The sequence below is a fragment of the Bufo bufo genome, chromosome 4 (assembly GCF_905171765.1).
Source record: "Bufo bufo chromosome 4, aBufBuf1.1, whole genome shotgun sequence".
Lineage (NCBI taxonomy): Eukaryota > Metazoa > Chordata > Amphibia > Anura > Bufonidae > Bufo > Bufo bufo.
In genome coordinates this window covers 218,825,007-218,852,905 of record NC_053392.1, presented here as the reverse complement: position 1 = coordinate 218,852,905, position 27,899 = coordinate 218,825,007, and the positions used below count along the sequence as shown (strand labels likewise).

General features: G+C 43.5%; 1 protein-coding gene across 1 annotated transcript in view; it reads left to right on the top strand.

Moving 5' to 3' along the window:
• MCF2L2 (MCF.2 cell line derived transforming sequence-like 2) overlaps positions 1–27,899 on the top strand; it is a 554,965-nt gene that overhangs the window by 137,265 nt on the left and 389,801 nt on the right. Inside the window, 1 exon segment of the mRNA XM_040428287.1 lies at positions 27,159–27,249. Coding sequence (XP_040284221.1) covers positions 27,159–27,249 — 91 coding nt within the window.

Below are 27,899 nucleotides of genomic sequence, written 5' to 3'. Positions count from 1 at the left end.
TTAGCAAATGTTGTGCCCATTCACAAGAAAGGTAGTAGGGAGGAATCGGGCAACTATAGGCCAGTAAGCCTGACATCAATAGTGGGTAAATTAATGGAAACCATATTTAAGGAGAGGATTGTGGAACATCTAAAATACCATGGATTGAAAGATGAAAAACAGCATGGGTTTACTTCAGGGAGATCATGTCAAACTAATCTCATTGATTTTTTTTATTGGGTGACTAAAATAATAGATGGCGAAGGTGCAGTAGATATCACTTATCTAGACTTTAGTAAGGCTTTTGATACTGTCCCACATAGAAAGCTTATCAATAAATTGCAGTCTTTGTGCTTGGACTCCCATACTGTTGAATGGATTATGCAGTGGCTGAGGGACAGACAACAGAGGGTTGTAGTCAATGGAGTATATTCAGACCATGGTCTTGTTACCAGTGGGGTACCTCAGGGATCTGTTCTGGGACCCATATTGTTTAATATCTTTATCAGCGAAATTGCAGAAGGCCTCGATGGTAAGGTGTGTCTTTTTGCTGATGACACAAAGATTTGTTACAGGGTTGATGTTCCTGGAGGGATACACCAAATGGAAAAGGTGTATGCAAGATAATGCACCTGGGGCGTAAAAACCCAAGAGCAGAATATAAAATCAGTAATACAGTCCTAACCTCAGTATCTGAGGAAAAGGATTTAGGGGTCAGTATTTCAGAAGACTTAAAGGCAGGCAGACAATGTCATAGAGTAGCAGGAAATGCTAGCATAATGCTTGGGTGTATAGGGAGAGGCATTACCAGTAGAAAGAGGGAGGTGCTCATGCCGCTCTACACAGCACTAGTGAGACCTCATTTGGAGTATTGTGCGCAGTACTGGAGACCATATCTCCAGAAGGATATTGATACTTTGGAGAGAGTTCAGAGAAGAGCTACTAAACTAGTACATGGATTGCAGGATAAAACTTACCAGGAAAGGTTAAAGGACCTTAACATGTATAGCTTGGAAGAAAGACGAGACAGAGGGGATATGATAGAAACTTTTAAATACATAAAGGGAATCAACACGGTAAAAGAGGAGAGAATATTTAAAAGAAGAAAAACTGCTACAAGAGGACATAGTTTTAAATTAGAGGGGCAAAGGTTTAAAAGTAACATCAGGAAGTATTACTTTACTGAGAGAGTAGTGGATGCATGGAATAGCCTTCCTGCAGAAGTGGTAGCTGCAAATACAGTGAAGGAGTTTAAGCATGCATGGGATAGGCATAAGGCCATCCTTCATATAAGATAGGGCCAGGGACTATTCATAGTATTCAGTATATTGGGCAGACTAGATGGGCCAAATGGTTCTTATCTGCCGACACATTCTATGTTTCTATGAGACGCACAACAGATCCTGTCTGTGTAGCAGCTCTAAGGCCTGTATGGTCCCATCAGAATTGGCTTATGATTAGGAAGCCAAAAGCAGGAGTGGGTACAAAACACAGAAGACATGCAAATATTCCATTCACGTGTCATCTCTGTTTTGGATCCACTCCTGTTTTTTTTGGCATTAGCAATACTGATGGATTACTGACCAAATGCGGACCGAGTGAAGGCGGATGCTCAACAGACAGGATCCGTTTTTTGTGGGTTATTGTTCTGACGGATCAGAGGAAGGGCAAATTAATCAGTGACGTCAACACAAACTTACTGCTGACACCCTGTCCACTCTATCGGGGGGCTCTACTTGTTTAAGCATTCTGTAGACATCTATGTGGAATCAGCTGACGACGGTGTAAAAGGAGTGCGCTTCTTCTTGGCGCTAACATCGACCTGTAAGGCTGAGTTCATACTTGAGTTATTTGGTCAGTTTTGGCCCAGTGACTGCCCAAATAAGTGAAGTGTGCAGTGATTCTAAGAGCAACGCCTGTCATCTGCATGTCATACTGACTCACAGTATTATTTCACTACCACAGAAGACTCCCTATGCATGTTACTGCAAGGCACAGTGTTCTACACCACTATAAAGTCTCTCTGCAGCCAGGAAATAACAGTTTTTTAACAATATTCGCCACTAATAAATTTGGAGCGAAACTAAATTTTTTTTTTTTTTTGGGCAAACCGGCCGAATCGAATTTTTGAAAAATTCGCTCATCTCTAATAGCGTCCCCAGTATTGTACATCATTGGCCATCGGCAGGGGATCCGTCTGGAGGATCTCCCTCTCCCACTTCCCCAGGAACAAATTTGCATGAGGGCGCACTTGACATCACCATTGCAGTTCCCTGGAACTGTAGGAAGAAAGACCCCCAAACAAGAAGAAGTTAGGGGTCAGGACAAATTCAAGTAGAGACATAATAAACTTACGTTTATTGTTGTCCATGTTGTGGTAGTCTGTAATTAGAAATTTGCAGCCTTCAAACCATCTTGGTGTCTAATTGAGGTGTACAATGACTCTACATCACACGTCGCAATAATCTTATCAGATTCAAGTTGGTTCTCCTCCACTTTCTTCAGTATATCCTTAGTATCCTTCAAATAAAGGATGCAAGAAAAACTCAACATATTTGCAAATCGGATCATTCAAACCATTAATGCCCGATACTATTGGTCTCCCTGGGGGCTGTTTTTTCTGTACCTTTGGGAGAAAATACAGGTTAGGAATTACTGGATGTTTCAACATTAAGTATGAATATCGTTTTGTAGATATTATGCCTTCATCAACTCCTTGACAGAGGATGAGATCAAGTTCTTTGGTAAATTTTGCAGTAGTGTTATAGGTCAATTTTTTTTATAGCAGTTTGAATAATTTAATTGCCTCCAGGCCTCCTTTTTGTACATTGACCTAGGCCAGTGGTCGGCAAAGTGCGGCTCGCGAGCCACAAGCGGCTCTTTAGAACCTTCAATGCGGCTCTTTGGTGCGGGCTGGCGGGTGGGCGGCCGCGCAGCCATATCGCGCCGCTCAAGAAGCTGCTTGCAAAATGTCCGTCATGCGCCTCCTGCCCCGTCTGTCTGCTCCTTCCACTTTATGAATGAAGCAGGCAGGCGGGGCAGGAGGCGCATGACGGAGGGTGAGATGTCACGCTGCGCAAAGCAGCAGAAGGGCGGGCAGCGGATCTCTAGTTCGGCTGCCCACTGCCGGCCATGTGAGGAGTGGTGAAGAGGCCGCTGCTCAGGAGACTTGGAGCGAAATGTCCTGCAGCAGAAAGGTAGGAGCTGCCCCCGGTGTGTGCCCAGCGCCGGGCACTGCACCGGCCCCGCCGCAAGTGTCCCTGCCTCCTCCCTTCCCCCCACTAATACATTACTTTACTTACTACAAGGCACTTATGGGGAATATCTGTGGAGGGCACTTATGGGGAATATCTGTGGAGGGCACTTATGGGGGATATCTGTGGAGGGCACTTATGGGGGATATCTGTCGATGACGCACTTATGGGGGATATTTGTGGAGGGCACATATATAGCATCTTATGCTATATATGTGTCATCCACAGATATCCCCCATAAGTGCGTCATCCACAGATATCCCCCATAAGTGCGTCATCCACAGATATCCCCCATAAGTGCGTCATCCACAGATATCCCCCATAAGTGCGTCATCTACAGGTATCCCCCGTAAGTGCGTCATCCACAGATATCCCCCATAAGTGCGTCATCCACAGATATCCCCCGTAAGTGCGTCATCCAGAGATATCCCCCATAAGTGCGTCATCCACAGATATCCCCCATAAGTGCGTCATCCACAGATATCCCATATAAGTGCATCATCTACAGGTATCCCCCATAAGTGCGTCATCCACAGGTATCCCGCATAAGTGCGTCATCCACAGGTATCCCCCATAAGTGCGTCATCCACAGATATCCCCCATAAGTGTGTCATCCACAGATATCCCCCATAAGTGCGTCATCCACATTACATCCACATCTGCAGACAAGTTTAATAAAAGTAAAAAATGATAAAGATAAAATGAAATAATAATCAAGATCCAAATAAAAAAAAGTACATATAAAACTGTAGGGTTGTCCCGATACCACTTTTTTAGGACCGAGTACAAGTACCGATACTTTTTTTCAAGTAGTCACCGATACCGAATACCGATACTTTTTTTAAATGTCATGTGACCGTTTTGGGGGATCTGTGGATGACGCACTGTCATGTGGGGATCTGTGGATGGCACTGTTATGGGGGACCTGTGGATGGCACTGTTATGGGGGATCTGTGGATGGCACTGTTATGGGGATCTGTGGATGGCACTGTTATGGGGGATCTGTGGATGGCACTGTTATGGGGGATCTGTGGATGGCACTGTTATGGGGGATCTGTGGATGGCACTGTTATGGGGGATCTGTGGATGGCACTGTTATGGGGGATCTGTGGATGGCACTGTTATGGGGGATCTGTGGATGGCGCTGTTATGGGGATCTGTGGATGGTGCTGTTATGGGGGATCTGTGGATGGCACTGTTATGGGGATCTGTGGATGGCACTGTTATGGGGATCTGTGGATGGTGCTGTTATGGGGGATCTGTGGATGGCACTGTTATGGGGATCTGTGGATGGCACTGTTATGGGGATCTGTGGATGGTGCTGTTATGGGGGATCTGTGGATGGCACTGTTATGGGGATCTGTGGATGGCACTGTTATGGGGGATCTGTGGATGGCACTGTTATGGGGGATCTGTGGATGGCACTGTTATGGGGGATCTGTGGATGGCACTGTTATGGGGGATCTGTGGATGGCACTGTTATGGGGGATCTGTGGATGGCGCTGTTATGGGGATCTGTGGATGGTGCTGTTATGGGGGATCTGTGGATGGCACTGTTATGGGGATCTGTGGATGGCACTGTTATGGGGATCTGTGGATGGTGCTGTTATGGGGGATCTGTGGATGGCACTGTTATGGGGATCTGTGGATGGCACTGTTATGGGGATCTGTGGATGGTGCTGTTATGGGGGATCTGTGGATGGCACTGTTATGGGGATCTGTGGATGGCACTGTTATGGGGATCTGTGGATGGTGCTGTTATGGGGGATCTGTGGATGGCACTGTTATGGGGATCTGTGGATGGCACTGTTATGGGGGATCTGTGGATGGCACTGTTATGGGGGATCTGTGGATGGCACTGTTATGGGGATCTGTGGATGGTACTGCTATGGGGTGGGATATCTGTGGATGGCATTGTTATGGGGTGGGGGGATCTGAGGATGGCATTGTTATTTGGTGGGGGATCTGTGGATGGTGCTGTTATAGGGGATCTGTGGATGGAACTGTTATGGGGAGGATCTGTGGATGACACTGCTATATGTCATCCACAGATCCCCCTCATAACAGTGTCCCCCAATACACCGGGCCCCGCCGCTCACCGAAGTATTTATAAACGTGAATCCTTATCCTGTTGTTAAGTTGAACTAACGCTGCCCTCTCCCATGTTCCCATGTATCCCCCTGTATCTCCACAGCACTTACTTAAGCTTCCATAGCAGGCAGAGCAGACGGCACCAGTAACGTCACTCACTGACGTCGCGCGTCTGCTCCGCCTGCTTCACTCATAAAGTGGGCAGAGCAGGCGCTCTACGTCAGTGAGTGACGTTACTGCTGCCGTCCGCTCTGCCTGCTATGGGAGCTTAAGTAAGTGCTGTGGAGATACAGGGGGATACATGGGAACATGGGAGAGGGCAGCGTTAGTTCAACTTAACAACAGGATAAGGATTCACGTTTATAAATACTTCGGTGAGCGGCGGGGCCCGGTGTAAGAGTACAGTGACTGCACCGGGCCCCGCCCATAGTTACGCCCATAGTATTCTATTTATGTATCGGGGCGGGGTATCGGCGGCTGAGTACCGCCGATAAAACTCGGAATCGGTCCCGATACCGATACTAGTATCGGTATCGGGACAACCCTATATAAAAGTATGTAAAAACTCACTCTAGGCTCATGCCCACGAATGTAAGGGCGCCGTGCCAGTGCTGCGGACCGCAAATAGCGGTCCGCAATGCACGGACACAGACCATGGGGCAGCTGCATGAGGATCGCGGACCCATTCACTTGAATGGGGTTCGCGATCCGCATCCGACTGCCCGCACCGCAAAAAAGTAGCGCATGCTGAAGTGAATGGGTCCATGATGCGGGCTGCACACGGCCGTGTGCAGCCCGCATCATGGACCCATTCACTTCAATGGGTCCAGGATCCAGGATATAAGTGCTACAGTGTGCTTCCGTGGTGCTTCTGGCTGTGCCTCCGCACTGCAAAAAAGTAGTGCATGCGCTACCTTTTTTGCGGTGCGGAGGCACAGCCAGAAGCACCACGGAAGCACTCTGTAGCACTCATATCCCGGATCCTGGACCCATTGAAGTGAATGGGTCCTTGATGCGGGCTGCACACGGCCAATGCCCGTGTATTGCGGACCCGCCGTATGCGGCCTGCAATATGGCAACGGCGGGCACGCTAGGGTTGCCACCTTTTCTTCAAGCCAAACCCGAACAGAAGGGAGGGAGGGCCCCCTTCCAGGCCCGACCTCCAGCCACGCCCATGTCCCGCCTCCAACCATGTCCCATCTCCACCCCTGGTCGCTGTCGCACCGCAGGCGCCGGATTTACGGGATGAAGAGGAGAACTCGGACGTCAATCAACTGGACATGGGCGTGCCACTGCCAAAGGGTGAATAGACAGAGCCTCTAGGTGCTGCAGGATAGCCCTCATAGCACCTAGAGGCTCATTAGCATATTATAAGTCTTTATTTTAAGAGAACGGCGGCGGCGGCAGGGAGTTATGTACTGCTGACATCAGCCCATCGCTAATGTCAGTCAGCTACATAACATAAAGTTTTTTCTGATGATTGACAGATTCAGAAACCTGTTTAAAGGGCTTCTGTCACCCCACTAAACTCTTTTTTTTTGCCTTCTTATAATCCCTATACTGCGATATATGAATACATAATGTTATTAGTCATTTTGGTTCAGTAGATAATGAATAAAACAGACTTTTATAATATGTAAATTACCTCTCTACCAGCAAGTAGGGCGGTTACTTGCTGGTAGCAGCCGCATCCTCCTCTCATAAAGACGCCCCCTCCTCATGTTGATTGACAGGGCCAGCGAACGCGATCGTTCTCTGGCTGGCCCTGTCTGCTATCAAGATCTCGCGCATACGCCGTAACTGTCTTCAGTCGGACTGAGAGGAGGATGCTCGCTCGGCTGCTCCTTCCTCAATGCGCCTACACCGATGACGTCACATCTACACCCGACGCAGGCGCACTGAGGAAGAAGCGGCCGAGCGTCCTCCTATCAGTGCGCCTGCACCGACTGAAGACAGGTAAGGCGCAGGCGCCAGATTCTGAATGCAGACAGGGCCAGCCAGAGGACGAGCGCGTTTGCTGGCCCTGTCAATCAACATGAGGAGGGGGCGTCTTTATGAGAGGAGGATGCGGCTGCTACCAGCAAGTAACCGCCCTACTTGCTGGTAGAGAGCTCATTTACATATTATAAAAGTCTGTTTTATTCATTATCTACTGAACCAAAATGACTAATAACATTATGTATTCATATATCACAGTATAGGGATTATAAGAAGCCAAAAAAAAAAGAGTTTAGTGGGGTGACAGAAGCCCACACTGTTACATACAATTACACAATTCAAATGTTTTATATTTCTACCTTTTTAGAAGTGAGTGAGTGACAGACTAGGACAGGTGTCAGGACTCAGAGTCAGGACTGTCTTGGTCAGGTTGAAAAAAATGCTGCACAGGGCACAGTGGGCACTGGGCTGGGCACTACATGGGCAGGCTCAGGCTGCTGGAGCTGGACTGGAGAGGAGAGGAGAAGAAGAATGATTTCTCCCACGGAGCTCCCTGCCTCTCTCTCTGATGTCATCACTTCCTGTGGACTTGACTTCCTTATCAGAGAGAGGGAGGGACTGGGAGGCAGGGGAGGAGCCCGGAGACTGAACAGTGAGTGAACACAGCGCTGCCTGGCATCACTGTACTGTAGTGTGTAGACTGGAGGGGAGGGAGGAGGGGAGGCTCGGGAGCGCTGCGCTCAGCTGATCACCCGGAGTGACAGCTTAAATATGCGATCGGAGTCTCGGTCGGACCACACTGCAGTTTGAATGAATGATCCTGTGCCCGGGTCTAAGAAAGACTTGTACCCGGGCACAGGATTACAAACCCGGACTGTCCGGGTCAATCCCGGACGGGTGGCAACCCTAGGGCACGCGGTCGTGTGCATGAGCCCTAATAGTCCTCACTGGTACTGTTGACGCAATATTTTAGGTTTTAAAAATGTGGCTAATATTCTCTGTCATATGCTGCGTAATAACTTCTAATTCTTTAGAAGCTTCACATTTGCCTTAATCTTACTTGTTTCAAACATGTACATGTGATTGTCATTCATTCATTCTGTAACCTATTTTCTATGAAAACCTTTTCAATAAAAATTATTGTTAAAAAATAAATAAAAATAAAAATAAAATGTGGCTCTCGAAAGAAATTTCAATCGTGGTTTTGGCGATATTTGGCTCAGTTGACAAAAAAGTTTGCCCACCACTGACCTAGGCCATATATCGATATTACCCCCCTTATCTGCTGGTTTTATCACTACATCTGTCCAAGCCTTCATTTCCTTAAAGGGGTTGGCCACCATACGCATAAAAAATAAATAAAGGGTCCCAGATAATAACTAAAACCACAAGGTATTTGTATCATGAGAGATATACTGTGTACATATAATTTTTCTAATGTGTTAAGCATAGCATTGCTTCCATTGATGAGAGGCTGTGTGGGCAGAGCAGTTTCAAAGTGAAAGTAAAAATCCCAGCAAGCATCTTCAGAGGAGTGATCACATGACATCCCTGGCCAAACAAAAAAAATCATGTTTATTTCTGTGTCACCATTTTCTAAAAGCTATGCTTTTTCTTTTTTTTTTCTGCCAATCATCTTGTACACAGGGTAATTGTTGATGTTTTTATTGGTACCATTTTGGGGTACATATGATTTTTGGATCATTCAATATTACTCTTTATGGGTCAAGGTGACCAAATTGGTTGTTTTGACACAGTTTTTATTTTATTTTTTTACGCCATGTGATATTTTTATACAGCAGGTTGTTGCAAATGTAGCGATACCTAATATGTCTACTTTTTTTTAATAAAATCTGTTTGACACAATGAAATGAAAGAATTTTTTTTAAAAATGTCTAGTTTTAGTGTATCCTTTTTTTGAAAGATTTTTTTTTATTTTTTGGGGGATTGTCTTATGTAGGGGCTCAATTTTTGCATGATGAGATTATGTTTTTTTGGTACTATTTTGAGGTATATTTTGATTGCTTTATGTTAGGCAAGGTAACCAAAAATGGCTGTTCTGGCACAGTTTTTAATTTTAGTTTTTTACAGTGTTCATCTGACAGGTTAGATCATGTGTTATTTTTATAAAGCAGGTTGTTATGGATGCGATGATATCAAATATGTCTACTTTCTTTGTTTCAGTTTTACATAATAAAGCATTTTGGGAAAAAAAATCATGTTTTTGTGTCTCCATTTTCTGAAAGACATATTTTTTCTATTTTTCTGCCGATCATCTTGGGCAGGGGGCTCATTTTGTGCGGGAAGAGTTGACATTTTCATTGGTCCCAATTTTGGGTTTAAATTACAGAAATACGTGGTCTCAAAAGGCAGGAAATGCTCAACCCCAAGTGCAGTTGTGCATTTATACTCGGGGGAGCAGATACTGCGCTTGTGGTCTGTTGCTAAGGGCGATCCCCAGCAAAAAATGCATACAGTGGAGGATGCCTGCAACAGACCACAAGCGCAGTATCTGCTCCCCCGAGTATAAATGCACAACTGCACTTGTGGTTGAGCATTTCCTGCCTTTTGAGACCACGTATTTTTGTCATTTAAATCGTATATTTATATGTGGAGGTGTATAAACTCCAATCTAAATGCGCCTTGATCACCATCCATAGGCAGCCTTTAGGTGCTCCTGTGAGGCCTGCAATATTTCAGCCAGCCATGGGTGGGACTCTAAGTCTCCTCCCTCCTCCCATTGTATGTGTGGTTAGTCACACTGGAGGGAACTGGGAGCGGTGCTGTGAGTCGGACCTTACGCTGCTGTAATTTGCCCACTGGCTCCTGGTACTACCCATACGGTACAGGTAGGTTTAACGTTACGTCCCGTGCCACTTGAGAAACCTTGTCGTGGTGCGCAGGCTCAGGTATATCCTATATATAAGGATATACTGGCTAATGTCTCATTTTTAACATCAGTGTGAGGGTTTAGGCTACTTTCACACTTGCATTTGGTGCGGATCCGTCATGGATCTGCACAGACAGATCCGTTCAGATAATACAACCGTCTGTATCCGTTCAGAACGGATCCTTTTGTATTATCTTTAAAATAGCCAAGACGGATCCGTCTTTAACACCATTGAAAGTCAATAGAGGACGGATCCGTTTTCTATTGTGCCAGATTGTGTCTTAGAAAACAGATCTGTCCCCATTGACTTACATTGTGTGTCAAAACGGATCCGTTTGGCTCAGTTTCATCAGACACCAAAACGCCTCCAGAGCGGAATGGAGACTGAACGGAGGCAAACTGATGCATTCTGAGTGAATCCTTTTCCATTCAGAATGCATTAGGGCTGATCCGTTTTGGACCGCTTGTGTGAGCCCTGAATGGATCTCACAAACCAAAAGCCAAAAGGCCAATGTGAAAGTAGCCTTAGTCAGATGTTACTGTTTGCATCAACCACAGTAGTGCACCTATTCTTGTAACTATTTATGCCAATTTGGGGTACATAATATTTTTTGTTTATTCAATATTACACTTTATTGGACAAATAGACCAATAAAATTGGTTGTTTTGGCACACTTTTTTTTTTTTAAGGCATTTACCTTTTGGCGGAAGAGTGTGTGATATTTTTAAAGAGCAAGCGTTATGGACGCAGCGATACCTAATTTGTCTATTTTTATTTATTTTGGCATTACACAATAAAAGCATTTTAGTGTTGAATCTATTTTTATTAAATAGAAAAAGAAAAAGAACATAACAATCATACATAGCAACCAAGACATTGTATGAAGCATATATCTCCACTTCCATTTCCAAGATCATGTGAAACAAAAAATAAAGTACACAAATGGGTTCAGAGGCCAACATATTTCCCTGGGTCACAACAATGAGGACCAGAGAAGTCAATTGCCACCAAATAAGTACTAAAGGATAGGTTCAGCAATACGAGGTACATAAAGTGTGACATGAAGAACCTTGACTGCTGAAAGGAAAGGCGTTAGAAACTTAGGACAAATTCCTGAGTTACTCAATAAAGGCAGGTTAAACAAAGGGCTAGTAATATGTAACTCTTAGGTGAAACAGACTGAATCGTTAAACTAGCACAGACAGGGGGGACAGACAAAAACAAAACACGACGAAACAAAAGACAGGGGGGGGAAGGGGGGGTGGAGGGTGGGAGTAGGGGAAAGGTCATGACAGCATTTCAAGTAGACCAGGTACAATCACCTGTGTCCAACCAGGTTTGAAAACGAGAAGAGCTCCTAAATTGTTGCCAGGGTTCCCAGGTCAGTGCAAATGTTTGGACTTGGTTAAAGGCCTCGGCTTCCATTTCTTCCATCCTGAATAAGGCATCTAAGGCACGTATCCACGTAATTCTCTGCAAGCTGTCCGAAGATCTCCACTGACGTGGTATGATCTGTCTCATAGAAAGGACAAATGTTCTAAGTACTCCCTTTTTGACATGTTTTATCCTGCCCGGAAATATAGAGAGCAAGGCAATCAAAGGGGAAGGAGATATAGAAGACCGGTAAAGTGCATTATACAGAGCAAAAACGTCTTGCCACAAAGGGGCGACCCCAGGGCAGTCCCACCAGATGTGTAGCATGGAACCAACCTCTGTATGGCAACGCCAACAGGTGTTGGGGACCGATGGATAAAAATGGTGCAACTTAACCGGAGTCCTATACCAACGTGTAAGGATCTTATAATTCAACTCATGTAAGCGACAAGACATGGATGACTTATGTGTAAATAAGAGGGGGCGATTCCATTGCTCAGAGGACAGGGAGAACGTCAATTCACTCTCCCAACCAGAGGCAAACCCAACACTTCTCATCTGTTCAACGAGAGATAGGTCCCCATCCCCACCGGCACCCAGCAGGCCATATATCAAAGAAATACCATGATCCGGGCCTGTATTGGCAACACAGAGCTTTTCAAAATTTGTCAGAGGGGCAGACAACTGCGATCCGGGGGCCAGGGAGCCCAAGAAGCTACGAAGTTGAAAGTAGTGAAACCAGCGACCCGGGGAATTTAGGAATATGTGTGATAGATCCTCGAGAGGCAAGAGCCCCGAGCTGTTAAAGATATCCCTAATTAGGATCCGAGGAGGGGGAACTGTGCAGAAGAATGAAAGTTTCCTGATCTGTGGGGGGAGGCCAGGGTGAGCCACAATGTGTGTCAAAGGACCCGGTGCGGAAATTAACTTGATTTTGGAGGCAAATCTACTCCATAGCTTAGTCAGGGTCTGGAGTAGAGGAGAGCAAAGAGTATGCAAAAGACTATTTTGTGTTGCTGTAGGAAGCCAAAATATCCCAGGTACCATGTGGGGTTCAAGAGTGTGCAATAAAAGCATTTTAGAAAAAAAACATGTTTTTGTGTCTCCATTTTCTGAAGGCCATATTTTTTTCATTTTTTGGCGATTGTCTCATGTAGGGGCTATTTTTTTTTCGTGGTGAGGTGGCAGTTTGATTGGTACTATTTTGGGGTACATACGAATTTTTAAATCACTTTTAATACCTTTTTTCTGAAGTGAGGTGGGAAAAATTTCAATTCCATCATAGTTTTTCTCTTTTTTTTATGGCGTTCACTGTGCGGGGAAAGTAACGTGATCCTTTTATAGATCAGGTCAGTATGGACGCGATGATACCAAGCATGTGTAGTGTATTGTTTTTTTTACATTTTATTTTTTTAAACATATTTTTCTTTATTTTATTTATAATGTATCCTCTTACATGGCATTTTCACTGCATGTCACATAATTTTGAATAAAGAGTACATTGTACAATTTAAATATAATAAATATAGTGCAAAAACATCGAGGTAGTACAATCAGTGCAATACATGTAAGAGCAAAAACGAAAAACAACCCCCCTCCCTCCCTAGCCCTCTCACCCCACATTTAAGGATGTCTGTTCCTACAATCCCCTTCTCGTATTATATTATATTAAGCAGGATTTATTTAATTTAAGTGGATGGTGACACAGGATATGACCCCCAAGTACCAATAGATAATCTCCCTATGCTCCCGTTCAGTACCGCCTTTGAGTACCACTCTGTATATTTGAAGGATGCCATCAGTTCCTCGATATCCCTCCGTGGGAGATGTTTTTCAATAAAGGTTTGCCATTTACGGAAAAATCCCTTTGTTTTTTTCTCCTTTTGGTGTTCCGTGTCTTTTTACATTTTTAATCAATTATAAATGTGTGGCTATAAGAAGAAATGTGATTTATTTTTATTTTTATTACTTTTTTTCTTGAATTTTTTGATCCAGACCCACTTGATTCTTGAAGATCCAGTGGGTCTGATGGTTTACACTGTTAACCCTCTTTCTGTTAACCCATCAAGCATCGGTACAGCCGTAGCCCGATGGGAGAGGGAGGGAGCTCCCTCCATCTCTTAACCCCTTTCATACAGTGGTCCCTATGGCTGTTTCAAGCAGAGTGTGAGCTGTATATTATAGCTGACACTCTGCTAACCGCTCAGCCATCCTGAAACAGATCGGGGTGGGAGGGGGGGGGGCGGAAGGGGGATCAGCAGCGCTGCCACCGTCCATCCTGAAATTAGGGGGGCACAATGGGGCTGGAGCCCACAGGAGGGGTGGGGAATATTATGTATATATACAGTACAGACCAAAAGTTTGGACACACCTTCTCATTCAAAGAGTTTTCTTTATTTTCTTTATTTTCATGACTATGAAAATTGTAGATTCACACTGAAGGCATCAAAACTATGAATTAACACATGTGGAATTATATACAAAACAAACAAGTGTGAAACAACTGAAAATATGTCATATTCTAGGTTCTTCAAAGTAGCCACCTTTTGGTTTGATTACTGCTTTGCACACTCTTGGCATTCTCTTGATGAGCTTCAAGAGGTAGTCCCCTGAAATGGTTTTCACTTCACAGGTGTGCCCTGTCAAGTTTAATAAGTGGGATTTCTTGCCTTATAAATGGGGTTGGGACCATCAGTTGCGTTGAGGTAAAGAAAGACGAGTGGCCATCATTACTTTAAGAAATTAAGGTCAGTCAGTCAGCCGAAAAATTGGGAAAACTTTGAAAGTAAGGGCTATTTGACCATGAAGGAGAGTGATGGGGTGCTGCGCCAGATGACCAGGACTCCACAGTCACCGGACCTGAACCCAATCGAGATGGTTTGGGGTGAGCTGGACCGCAGAGTGAAGGCAAAAGGGCCAACAATTGCTAAGCATCTCTGGGAACTCCTTCAAGACTGTTGGAAGACCATTTCAGGGGGCTACCTCTTGAAGCTCATGAAGAGAATGCCAAGAGTGTGCAAAGCAGTAATCAAAGCAAAAGGTGGCTACTTTGAAGAACCTAGAATATTACATATTTTCAGTTGTTTCACACTTGTTTGTTTTGTATATAATTCAACATGTGTTAATTCATAGTTTTGATGCCTTCATAGTCATGAAAATAAAGAAAACTCTTTGAATGAGAAGGTGTGTCCAAACTTTTGGTCTGTACTGTACACATTTTAGAAGGTTCTGACCCCCACAGTCACGGACTGTGGGGATCAGAACTTTTCAGCCGACATTAGGATCGTGTGATTGACTAGTCTGTACAGACTAGCAAATCAGAGAGATCGCTGGGGGGTGCACTCGGCTTGTGCTGCTCTTAGGCAGATTAGGAAAATCAGTGCATGTGCAGTTACAATAAAAGCATGGACGAGCTTTCTCTAAAGCTCCTCCATGTTGCGTGCAGCCATGGACAAACTGGCTGCACGGCAGAGCGGGGCTCAGGGGGCGTGGCTTACTATAAAAAGATTACCAGACAGATTTTTTTAAATAAAATATATTTGGAATCTTTTTTTTACCCTGCCTACAAGAATGTTGTGTAAAGTACTGATATAGTGGCCAACCCCTTTAAGTGCCCTTCTCTCTCCTTTAGTACAATTATCATTTGTTATTGTATTAGGGATTTTTGACAGTTCCTCACATACCAATCGAAAAAATTGTTTGATACTTGGAAATAGGGATAATGCCGGAAATTCTGAAGATTTTGTTATTAGACTCTTGGGAAACTCACCAGATCTGTTGGATTCCTCCTGTTCTTCCAAGAGTGTAGTAAGGGTGGTTAGAGCCTCTTGTTCCACAGAGTTTGGGAAATTGGGGTCCATTTTTGACTAAAAATCTTCTTAAAAACAAGTTTCCTCGCAAAGAGATGCACATCCTTCACTGTTGACAAACGGTCAAAGTTAAAAAATTATACAATGAGGGGCACACCGGAGAAATAAATATATATAATAAGAGGAGTGCAGACCTGGTATCAAAAAGCAACCATGAAAAGCGACAAGAAAAGAAATACCACACTGCAGTCGCACATCCAAAAATAAGACATAATTTTATTTAAACAGACAATTGGACAAAGTTTAAAAGCATGGATGGACTAGGCAAACCCCAAGCATGGGAGAATAATTAAAGTGCAACAGTGCATAAATGATCATGCCAAATGACAAAAATGTCAAAAGAATCCTAGGAAATATACTTATCATGAAGCACAGTAGTAACACATAGAATAGCACAAACCCATCAGGGAGGGGAGCCCAGCAAATTTATGCACTGTTGCACTTTAATTATTCTCCCATGCTTGGGGTTTGCCTAGTCCATCCATGCTTTTAAACTTTGTCCAATTGTCTGTTTAAATAAAATTATGTCTTATTTTTGGATGTGCGACTGCAGTGTGGTATTTCTTTTCTTGTCGCTTTTTAAACGGTCAAAGTTACATACAGGTGAAAATGAAAAAACCCTTTCCTAGGATCAATATTTTATCCTGGGTGAGGTTGTGATCAGACAAATGAATTACCTGTAGTGTCTGTTGAGTCGTTTCTTGACGTTTTTTGCCCACTGGTTGTTGGAAATCACCAAATTTCTGTCTGTTAAATCTCTTAGGATATCTCCTTGATCCTTGAGTAGAGGTGCTTCCCTCTTCACTAGCTGATGTTATATAAATAGATTAAATAGATGTTGATCGTAATCTACTTCCTTGTTTGTTGGAATTTTTTTACTTTAGTAGATTTGATCTGCTTTTCCTAATTCAAAAATGCTTCTTCCATCTCTTTTTTGAAACCATCCAACTCTGAAGAGGTAAGTTTTTAGGTCAATTGGTCTTCGATATTTGTGATTTCTAATTCCAGCTGTGTCATTGTCTTCATATTAAATTCTACAATTAGTTGCATCAGATTCAGTGAGCATGATCCACACACACCTTCCAATTTTCTACAAAACTCTTCATCCTCTCTGCCATAGAATGGAAAGGTCTGTACTCATAGCCCTCTAGGAATGAGGCCTTTTACGATATATTTTAAAGAGTTGCTTTATTCCACCACATTCTCATTCTCCTATGCAACATATTTTTTAGCTTTGCCTTTAACTCCCTGGTGGTCCTCTCTGAACCGGATCATCACCCACCACAGCGCCTCCTGCAAAGACTGCATCCACCTGGGATGACCAGGATATATTCACTTGACCAAAAATCCATAATCTCGACTCGGAGTAAACCTTCTGTAACAATACAGGAATAATTAGAAAACCAGACAAAAATCACCATTTGACAAAAAGTCATGTGTGGAAACATATCTATAGGACCAAGTTACAAACACTGCACATGTAATACAAAAAAAACATCTTTATTGTGTCTCATTCAAAGACATGAATATCAAAAAGAAGTTTAAAAATCAATGCAGATAGGTGCTGAGAGAGTGATACACCCAAATCTCTCGGCCCCCATGTATCGCTTGCTTATCAGCGTATCATTACTGTAATTAGAGGCTAAATCCCAAATACAAAAATATGCCATTCAGCGTCCTGTGTAGGAATAGTCCACCCCAGCCCTGATGTATGTACCCGGCTTGTATTCAGCATGATGCCAAGAATAAAGGAATGAACTTTACATCGGTGAGTGCCGTCTGCTTTTTTCTATCTATTCGTTTGGGATTTTACACAAATATGAGTTGAGTCACCCACCATTATCAGTGTCCTGTCTATTAATGCATGGTATTATAGTACATTCCCCAATATACAATGACATCATCATACATATCAAAGTAATAGGGGATCAGCAAACCAAGCTATCACCACACTTAATCCAAAGAGGATCTAAAGTACCTCCCTGGTAGACAAGCACTAAAATAGGTGAGACATACAGACCGAGAGCTGCGGGGACAGAACAAACCCTGACGTACGTTTCGCTGCGCTTCCTCTGGGGGCGTGTCAGTTTGATTTTTACCCATACTTATATACCCCATTCTATCCGATTCACCCCTCCTACTTAATCAACCATCAGGTCTTCACCTGTGTTGTGGAGACAATAGCTCCCACATGACACGGGTAGTGTCCTGTGGAATCGCGGCGACATCATGCGAGACATCTCAAGATCGCCTACAAGAGGCTAGATCCACAGCCAAATCTCGCGGCATCCACCGAACTGGTTCACTCCCGTCTTCACAACCCTGCGCATGCGCACCAGAAGGGGGGGGGAAACTGGCTACCGCACCACATTGAACATACTGCAGTAGCGGTTCCCGTCCCTTAATCAAAAGCGGACTCCATCTTTGAACAGGGCAATGTGTCCAAATCAGGCTAGATCAAATATCTAATCTGATGATGAAAGAGGGGTAGAAAAACAACCATGTACCTATAAATTAAATCCCCCCAAAGTCCAATAATACAAAGTGTGATTTTTATATATCAGATAAAATATACTACGCATGCGTGTCGGAGGGGGAGGAGATTAAAGTACGACAACAACAATTCCCCCCCCCCATAGATCAGATGCCCGCCATCTTTAAAAAGGGTACTATGCCCACATCAGATAAATAACATAGTGAAAAGATATAATTGATACTAAAATACATACTGTAATTTGGCTCTATATATGAAGGGACCTATCCTTACCCCATCAATTGACACTCATACAGATATATAAGTACACTAATTGAAGGACCCGGTTTCGCTCGTGTATATTTCATCTATTTCAATCAATGTTTGTGTTTGTCGTTAAAAGATATCGACACTATCCACTATAACAGTGACATCTATAGCACCCCGCCCCTTAACAGTGACCTCCACAGCCCCCCACCACTTAACACTGACCCCCCCCACACAGTGCCACGTCAAAAGATATAATTGCTACTAAAATACATAATTTGGCTCTATATATGAAGGGACCTATCCTAACCCCATCAGTTGACAATCATAGAGATATATAACATCTACAAAAAGTCTATAATTCCTTCACACATTATCTGCAATAAATACACATAAATATTTAATCCAAAGATGTCGACTTTGGGGGGATTTAACTTATAGGTACATGATCACGTGATATATCCTGGTCATCCCAGGTGGATGCAGTCTTTGCAGGAGGCGCTGTGATGATCTGGTTCAGAGAAGCACTAGGGAGTTAAAGGCAAAGCTAAAAAATATGTTGCATAGGAGAATGAGAATGTGGTGGAATAAAGTCACTCTTGAAAAATATATCATAAAAGGCCTCATTCCTAGAGGGCTATGAGTACAGACCTTTGCATTCTATGGCAGAAAGGATGAAGAGTTTTGTAGAAAATGGGAAGGTGTGTGTGGATCATGCTCACTGAATCTGATGCAACTAATTGTAGAATTTAATAGCAGATATGTCAAATGGTAGGGGGCACTCAACTACCTGGTAGCAGATGGACAAGGATATTGTGAACAGTATTCTAGCAAATATTTATTCGGATAAAACTGGTAATAGTGGTAATGTGATCCACTTCGATAGATCACTAAAATCAATCATAGAAAACAATGTTATAAATAAAACATTACATCACACATAATGGCGCCAAAGGAAAATAATAAAAAAGAATAATAAAAAGTCACTGGATGCTCCTAATAGTTGATAATGTGCAAAGGAGCCTGATCGTTGGAGCTCAAAGGCTCTTGTTTAGGACATATGAGTCTGTATGAGTCCGCAATGCCGTGAACTACAAGAACTTCAGGTGGTCAGGGTATCCAGGTAGGACAAAAATCTCTTATGTGAGATATAGTTCTATATGTCAGAAAGGGTTAATGCAGACTGCTTCCTATATAACGTTGCTCCGCTAGGGGGCATGTGCTATAGTAGGCAATGTGATAGCTGAAAGAAGACATTAGCATGTGTACATATATAGTATATACTTTGTACCATGAGTACTTTACCCCTCCAGAAGGCGTTTGATCCAGTTATGGTTCACTTGGATGATCCGGTCTGCATGCGGTCAGACGCCAAGTATGTCTCTAGGACCTTCCGCCTTGTTCTAGATACATACTTGGCGTCTGACCGCATGCGAGGAAACTTGTTTTTAAGAAGATTTTTAGTCAAAAAATGGACCCCAATTTCCCAACCTCTGTAGAACAAGAGGCGCTAACCACCCTTACTACACTCTTGGAAGAATAGGAGGAATCCAACAGATCTGGTGAGTTTCCCAAGAGTCTAATAACAAAATCTTCTAAATTTTCGGCATTATCCCTATTTCCAAGTATCAAACTATTTGTTCGATTGGTATGTGGGGAACTGTCAAAAATCCCTAATACAATAACAAATGATAATTGTACTAAAGGAGAGAGAATGGCACTTAAGGAAATAAAGGCTTGGACAGATGTAGTGATAAAACCAGCAGATAAGGGCGCTAATATCGTTATATGGCCTAGATCAGCGATGAGCAAACTAGTTTTACAAAAACTGGAGAGCCGCAGTTTGCCGATCACTGTCCTAGGTCAATGTACGAAAAGGAGGCCTGGATGGAGGCCAGTTTGAAATGATTCAAACTTATATAAAAAATGTACCTATGACCCTACTGCGAAATTTACCAAAGAACTTGATCTCATTCTCTGTCAAGGAGTTGATGAAAGCATAATATCTACGAAACAATATTCATACTTAATGTTGGAACATCCAGTAATTCCTTCCTACCCTGTATTTTCTCCCAAAAGTACATAAAAATATTGAACAGCCCCCAGGGAGACCAATAGTATCAGGCATTAATTTTTCTTGCATCTTTTAATGTTGGGTCTTCCATCATACTTAAAGTATACTACTAGTGTTGATCGAGCATACTCGGCCGAACACCAGTTCGGCTCGAGCATCTCGATCCTCGGCACATGGCGGTATTCGGCCGAATATCGCATGTGCTCGAGCCAATAAACGTGCAGGTAAGTACTGCCCTTCACTGGAATGCCGAAGCCATGTTGGTTACTGGCATTATAGCAATTGGCTGCCCGGAACGCATCATATATAGCACCCAATGACACATGTTCGCCTCAGTGTTAGTCAGGGAGAGCTTTGCTGAAGAAGGGAAAGATAGTGTAGGGAGTGAAATTTTCTTTTTTTTTAGTAGAAAAACTTGTCAGAGACCCAAAAGTCCTTTTAAGGACTATTGTTGTGTGTGGCAGCAGCAATATATATTTTTCACGCAACCTGCGCTAAATTGCTAAAACTTTACAGACCCAAAAGTCCTTTAAAGGACTATTGTTGTGTGTGGCAGCAGCAATATATTTTTTCACGCAACCTGCGCTAAATTGCTAAAACTTTACAGACCCAAAAGTCCTTTAAAGGACTATTGTTGTGTGTGGCAGCAGCAATATATATTTTTAACACAACCTGCGCTAAATTGCTAAAACTTTACAGATCCAATAGTCCTTTTAGGACTGTTTGTGGCAGCAATATCTATTTTTAGCGCATCCTGCGCTAAATAGCGTGCTATAGTTAGGCCGCTGCGGACAGCGACATTATCAGTGCTACATTTCCTGTGTAACGTGTGCGCATCCCAAAAATATCTGTGACATCCAGTATACTTTTTCCATAGACGGTGTCCGCTGCCGGACAGTGACATTACCTGGGGTACATCTCCTGTGTAACGTTTCCACATCCAAAATACCTGTGACATTCCCTGTAATTTTATATTAGCCGCTGCTGACATCAGCAATAGTTAGGCCGCTGCAGACAGTGACATTATGTGCGCTACATCTCCTGTGTAACATGTGCGCATCCCAAAAATATCTGTGACATCCAGTGTACTTTTTCCGTAGACGGTGTCTGCTGCGGACAGTGACATTAGCTGCGCTAGATCTACTGTGTAACGTGTGCACATCCAAAAAATATCAGTGACATCCAGTGTACTTTTTACGTAGACGGTGTCCGCTGCGGACAGTGACATTACCTGGGGTACATCTCCTGTGTAATGTTTCCACATCCCAAATACCTGTGACATTCCCTGTAATTTTATATTAGCTGCTGCTGACATCAGCGACATTATCTGCAGTATTTCTCCTGTGTAACGTTTCCACATCACAAATACCTGTGACATTCCCTGTAATTTTATATTAGCCGCTGCTGACAGCAACATTATCTGCGGTATTTCTCCTGTGTAATGTTTCCACATCCAGAATACCTGTGACATTCCCTGTAATTTTATATTAACCGCTGCTGAAATCAGCAATAGTTAGGTCGCTGCAGACAGCGACATTATCTGTGCTCCATCTCCTGTGTAACGTGTGCACATCCAAAAATATCAGTGACATCTAGTGTACTTTTTCCATAGACGGTGTCCGTTGCGGACAGTGACATTACCTGGTGTACTTCTCCTGTATACCGTTTCCACATCCCAAATACCTGTGACATTCCCTGTAATTTTACATTAGCCGCTGCTGATATTAGCGACATTATCTGCAGGATATCTCCTATGTGACGTTTCCACATCCCAAATACCTTTTTTAATTTGTTTGTGCATGCACTTCCAAATCCTACGCTACTGTACGTGTGACAGACTTTCAAGCATATATAACATTTAATATGAAGAAGGCAAGCAGTAAGTGATGGGGAAGTGGCCATGATGCTGATGGTGCACGCAGAGGCCGTGGCTCTGGGCGCGGTGAAACTGTGCCTACTGCCAGAGCACAGGAAAAACAATCATCCACGATACCTTGCTTCATGTCCCAGTTTGCAGGGCGGCGCAGGACACCACTTTTGAAGTCAGACCAGTGCGACCAGGTGGTCGGATGGATTGCAGCAGATAATGCTTCCAGACGCTTAAGCAACACCCTGTCTTCCACCAAGTCCGGTCTCAGTAGCCAAGAGTCTGCTCAACACAATCCTCACCCTGATCCTCCTTCCTCCCACCATGGAGAGTCTGGGCAAACAAGTGATCCCACACTCAGATATTCCGAGGAGCTCTCCTCAGCACCATTCCATGGTTTGGCCCTCTCGCCAAGCACGCTCGAAGAGGGACAGATCTTGTGCCCTGATTCCCAAACTCTTGAGCATCCACAGTCACAAGAAGATGACGGTGGGGAACGGCAATTACTGTTTAATGAGGTGGATGATGATGAGACACAGTTGCCAATAAGTCAACGGTAATTACTGTCTCAAGAGGTTGATGGTGAGGATGAGACACAGTTGTCAATCATTGAGGTTGTGCTTAGGTCAACAAGTCAGGAGGATGAGCAGAGTGAGGAAGTGGAAGAGAAGGTGGGGGATGATGAAGTAACTGACCCGACCTGGGAAGGTAGCAAGCCGAACGAGGACAGCAGTAAAGAGGGGGAGGGATCCGCAGAACCGCAACAGGCTGGAAGAGACAGTTGGGTGGCAACAGGGAAAAGGCAGGCCACACCAAACAAGCCCGCAACTGTTCCCCGGAGCACACCCTTGCGGCAATCTCCCTTGCCAAGGGCTAGGTGTTCCGCAGTCTGCCGCTTTTTTGAGGAAAGTGTGGACGACAAAAGAATTGTAATTTGCAATCTGTGCCATACAAAAATGAGTAGGGGCGTGAACACTAGCAACCTCACCACCACCAGCATGATCCACCACATGGCATCAAAGCACCGTAATAGGTGGGCCGAACGCCTGGGTCCACAATCTGTGTCTGCGGGTCACACCACTGCCTCCTCTTCCCCTGTGTTACGTGCTGGCCAATCCCCTGTCGAAGGCGCAGGCCCGGATGCCTACCCCCTGCCTCGGGACCTTCGCAAGCACCATCAGCAACCACATCCACTTCCGTGTCCCAGCGCAGCGTACAAATGTCCTTACCCCAGGCATTTGAACGCAAGCGCAAATACCTAGCCACCCACCCACAGGCCATAGCACTAAATGTGCACCTTTCCAAATTGCTGGCCCTGGAAATGATGCCATTTAGACTTGTGGACACTGAGGCCTTCCGCAGCCTGATGTCGGTGGCTGTCCCGTGTTACGCAGTCCCCAGCCAAGCACTGAAGAGGACGCTGCTCTTTCACAACTTCAACCAGCTGATCAGCAGCCAGGATTTAGGAAAAGTGGCGAGAGGGGAGTAAAAAGAGACACTTGCAACTTTATTTTTCAAAAAGTCACATTTAAAAAGTTACAAAACACAGCTTGTGACTTTTTAAAGCCACTTTTCTGGCACAAGGGAGATGATAAATCTCCTCTATGGAGTCAGTAGCCACTTAGTGCTACAATCTGGAAAATATGTAGTAACCAGAATTAAAAGGGAGCAGAAAGCCTGAACAGTGTAACAGTAGGAAACATAAATACAAAATAATGCTATTTCATTTTTCACCGGAGTGGTCCTTTTAAAATTTTCATGCCCTGACATTTTACCATATCTAAAACTGGACATCTATGGTATGATGGTTCAGTGCTCCCCCGAACAGGTCTATTATGTCTTTTCTTTTAAGTCATACTTTTGAATAGAATAGTTGACATGCATCAATCTTTTTTTTTCTTCTTTAAACATAAGATTGATGAGAATGTATACCTATATGTAGACATATGCTTCTGCATCCGTGTGGCCGCAACATAAAAGATCAGACATATCCTATACTTCGTCGCAACACGCAGATAAAAGGCCCATTGAAGTCAATGGGGGAGATATATCAAGGCTGGCGCATCTATTCGCTAGTCTTGATCTCCCTGCACTGGCGTGAGATGCGCCTAATTTGTTAACAAATCAAGTACATCTCTGCCCTGCCGTGCGCCAAAGACTAAAGTCTGCGTCCGCTATAACTTCAGCCATTTTCTGGCGAAAGTTATAGTAAATGCGGTGGGTGGTGTGAAGCCACACCCATTCCATTAACCCCACCCCTTTTCCCTCACCACTTCGGAAAAGTGGTGAGAAGCCTAAAAAGTCACAAATTATGGCGTGCACCATAATTTGCTCCTTTTTTTTTTACGCCACAATAGTGCCATAATTAGTTTACTAAACGTGGTGGCCAACTTGATCACTGTTCACAGTCCCCTGATAATTGACATAGGGTGTGTTCATGTCTGTGCTAATATTTCTGTTCTTTTACTCCATTATAGAAGCAGACCAAAGAAAATAACAGAAGCACCAGATCCATCAAATGACAGAAAAAAACGGTGACCGATGGACACAGTTGACTATAAGCTATGCTATTTTGTCCAGCTTTTCTGATGGAATCTGTTATAGAGACGCCTAGCACAGATGTGAACACAGCCTTAGGGCTCATGCACATGGCCGTGTTTTGCGGTCTGAAAATTGTTGATCCGCAAAACACAGATCCCAGCTGAGTGCATGCGGCCATTTTTTTTTACACTCCTGCAGAAATCTCCAATCCTTGTCCGCAAAACGGATATGTTCTGTTTTTTGCAGGGCCACGGAACGAACTTGTAGATGCGGACAGCACACGGTGTCCTGTCCGCATCTTTTGCAGTCCTATTGAGATGAATGGGTGCGCATCCTATTCTCAAAAAATGAGGTTCGGATGCGGACCAAAACTATGGCTGTGTGTATGAGCCTTTAGTTACAATAAAACAGTAGACTGAAACAACAACAATAAATGAATAATTACTGCCACAAATAATGCTTTGTTGTGTTTTGTGCAGTTACTATGACATTTTATACAGAAAGTTTATATGTGACCCATGTAAATATTCAGCTCTCCCGATTCTCTGACAAACATACATACCCGAAATGGCTGAGCGATCAAGTTTATTTCAATGAGGACAGAAGAATAAACTTTTTCCATACCAACAGAGGAATATTGAAATCCAAATTATTTTGGGGGGCAATTGGGGATGCCTCCTATCATTGTCAGACTGAATTTTCTTGGGTCCACTCCACTAGAGAAAAGTATTCAGAGGGCCAAACTTCTTTGTATACAGGATATATGAAAATTCACTTTTAAGTAATCTTATCATTGAACTTAGATGAATTATCATCAATAAGGTTTCATAGGATATCTGGTGGTCATTCGTTCCAAGGTCAGCTCCAGATTATCTTCTGATAGGCCTTAGGGGCATTGTTTTATAAAGGGCCCATTATAGTGTCAGAGCTTGACCCACCGGAGGATCCTCTGGTACTCTGGTGGGCTTGTCATACCCTGCTTCCTATATATATCTATTACATCATCCAACTGTGATGTAATGTTTTACCAGTTAAAGGGGTTTTCCCATCTGGGGACATTGATAGCATATTGCTAGGATATGCCGTCAATGTCAGACCCGCTCCTATCTAGAGAATGGAGCTGTTGAAGCAAAGGAGAGCACACCTCGCACGTGCAACGTGCTCTCCATCCATCACTATGGGAGTTCAGAAAATAGCCGAGGGAGTGTACTTGTCTAATTTCAGAAGTCCCATAGCGGTAAATGGAAAGAGCACTGTGCAAGCAGGGCCACCTCTCCATTCACCGCTATGGGACTGCTGGAAATAGCGGACCCAGAGCTCTGTTATTTTCGGAACACCCATAGCTATGAACAGAGGGTGGCTGCGCATGCGCAGCTGCTCTCTGTTCACTTCGAGGGTTCTGTTTATAATTGCATTTTACTCATTTTTGTCTAAAAATCATATTTTCACTTGGCCTTTATTAAATATATTGAGCCATTCCGTCACAAAGGGTTAACTGTTTTTCTAGCTGTTTGTACTTTCACTTTATGCCAGTCATCTGATATCCCTCTTCTCTAAACTACTAAGAAGTCATAAACACTTATTTAAGCCACATTCTTACCAGTAAGATAAGGATTGAGCTATAATGAGTGTTTATAATGTCAGAGAACAGAGATAAGGAGCCCATCAGCTCCCCAACTGACAGAAAAGACAGAAAATCCACAGGCTGCTACTACAGCATCTCAGCTATGCATGCCTCCCAAGTGTCCCTCTTCTTGACCCTATTCCTTCTGCCCCTCTTTGATCCTTAAAGTGGTTCTGTAGTTCTTTTTAACTAATGATCTATCCTCTGGAGAAGGCAGCAGCTCTACAGGACCACCGCAGCCTTCTGTCTGTTTCCCTCAGACCCAGTGACATCACGACTAGTATCACTGGCCTGGGTGAGGCTAAGTTCCGATCACTTAAATGGGGTTTAGCACCGCCCAGGCCAGTGATATTAGTCGTGACGTCACTGGGCCTGGGGGAAACAGAGAGAAGGCCGGTGCTCCTGTAGTGCCGCTGTCTTCTCAAACAGCTGATCGACGGGGTTCCGGAGATCAGACCCCTGCCAATCACATGCTGATGATCTATCCCGGGATAGATCATCAGTCAAAAAGAACTACAGAACCCCTTTAAATGTCCCTCTTTTTGACCTGGGGAATTAATAAATGTGGGTTAATAAATTTTTTGCTCCTTACTGTACTATCTGTATGGTTTCAACCTGTATATTAGACTATAACTTCATTATTTGGTGCAATTTGGACCTTAAAATATCTATAATCCGATTTTCAAAATTTGGGAGGTATGGCTATGTACACAAAAAAGGATTACATATTTTTAATAAAGACCAATTAAAAAAAAGATTTTTAACTCAAAATAAGTACAGTACAATGCAATGATAAAAAATAATTGCCCCCAAAGGTTTACATAGCCTTTATAGTTTTCTTTGTCATAAATCAACTGCAGTATTATACTCCTTGATCTATGTAATACCACTGCTTGTTTTTTGTCTTGTTTTACAGTCTTGAAGCTGCCAGCATTGGGTTTATCATCATTATAGACAGACGGAAGGATAAATGGAGCTCAGTAAAAGCATCACTCACTCGTATAGCTGTAAGTATGCGATTTGTCTGTAGCTCCGTCCCTTTGTCTCAGCCCATGTATTATAAGCCGTTTTAAGTAATGAGTTTATGGACAGCTTTATCATTGTGGCTTTTTAGTAGTAGTATTTTTAGACAGTATAAAGATGTACCAAATTTATCAGAAATCTATCCACTCAATTGCCAACGCAATCAAAGCTGACTTCAAAAAGTCGCCTCCTGATACATACACCAGTCTTGATCCCCCTAGCGTTGGAGTGAGATGGGCTTATTTACTAGTGTTGAGCGCGAATATTCGAATTTCGAATTTTTTTCTCGAATATTGCAATTTCGAGATTTCGCGAATATTTAGAATCTAGTTCCAAATATTCGCCTCTATATTAATGCCTATGATTTAGAATGGGATGTCATAAAAGCTCCTGTAGGTGTAATGTGTGTAGGTGTCCCAATACTTTTGTCCATATAATGTAATAGATGTAAAGAAAATGGTGAAAAATTATAGCCTCGGTGTTCAGAACTGAGAGAACCAAACACATTTCTTAACATTAAAAGACACTATTTGTCCAAGTTTTATCTATACACTACAAATGTTCAATGTGAGCTCCAGTGGTGACGCGGTAGATGTCTAGGCAGTAGTCCAATCCTGTCCAGATGTGTGCCCAC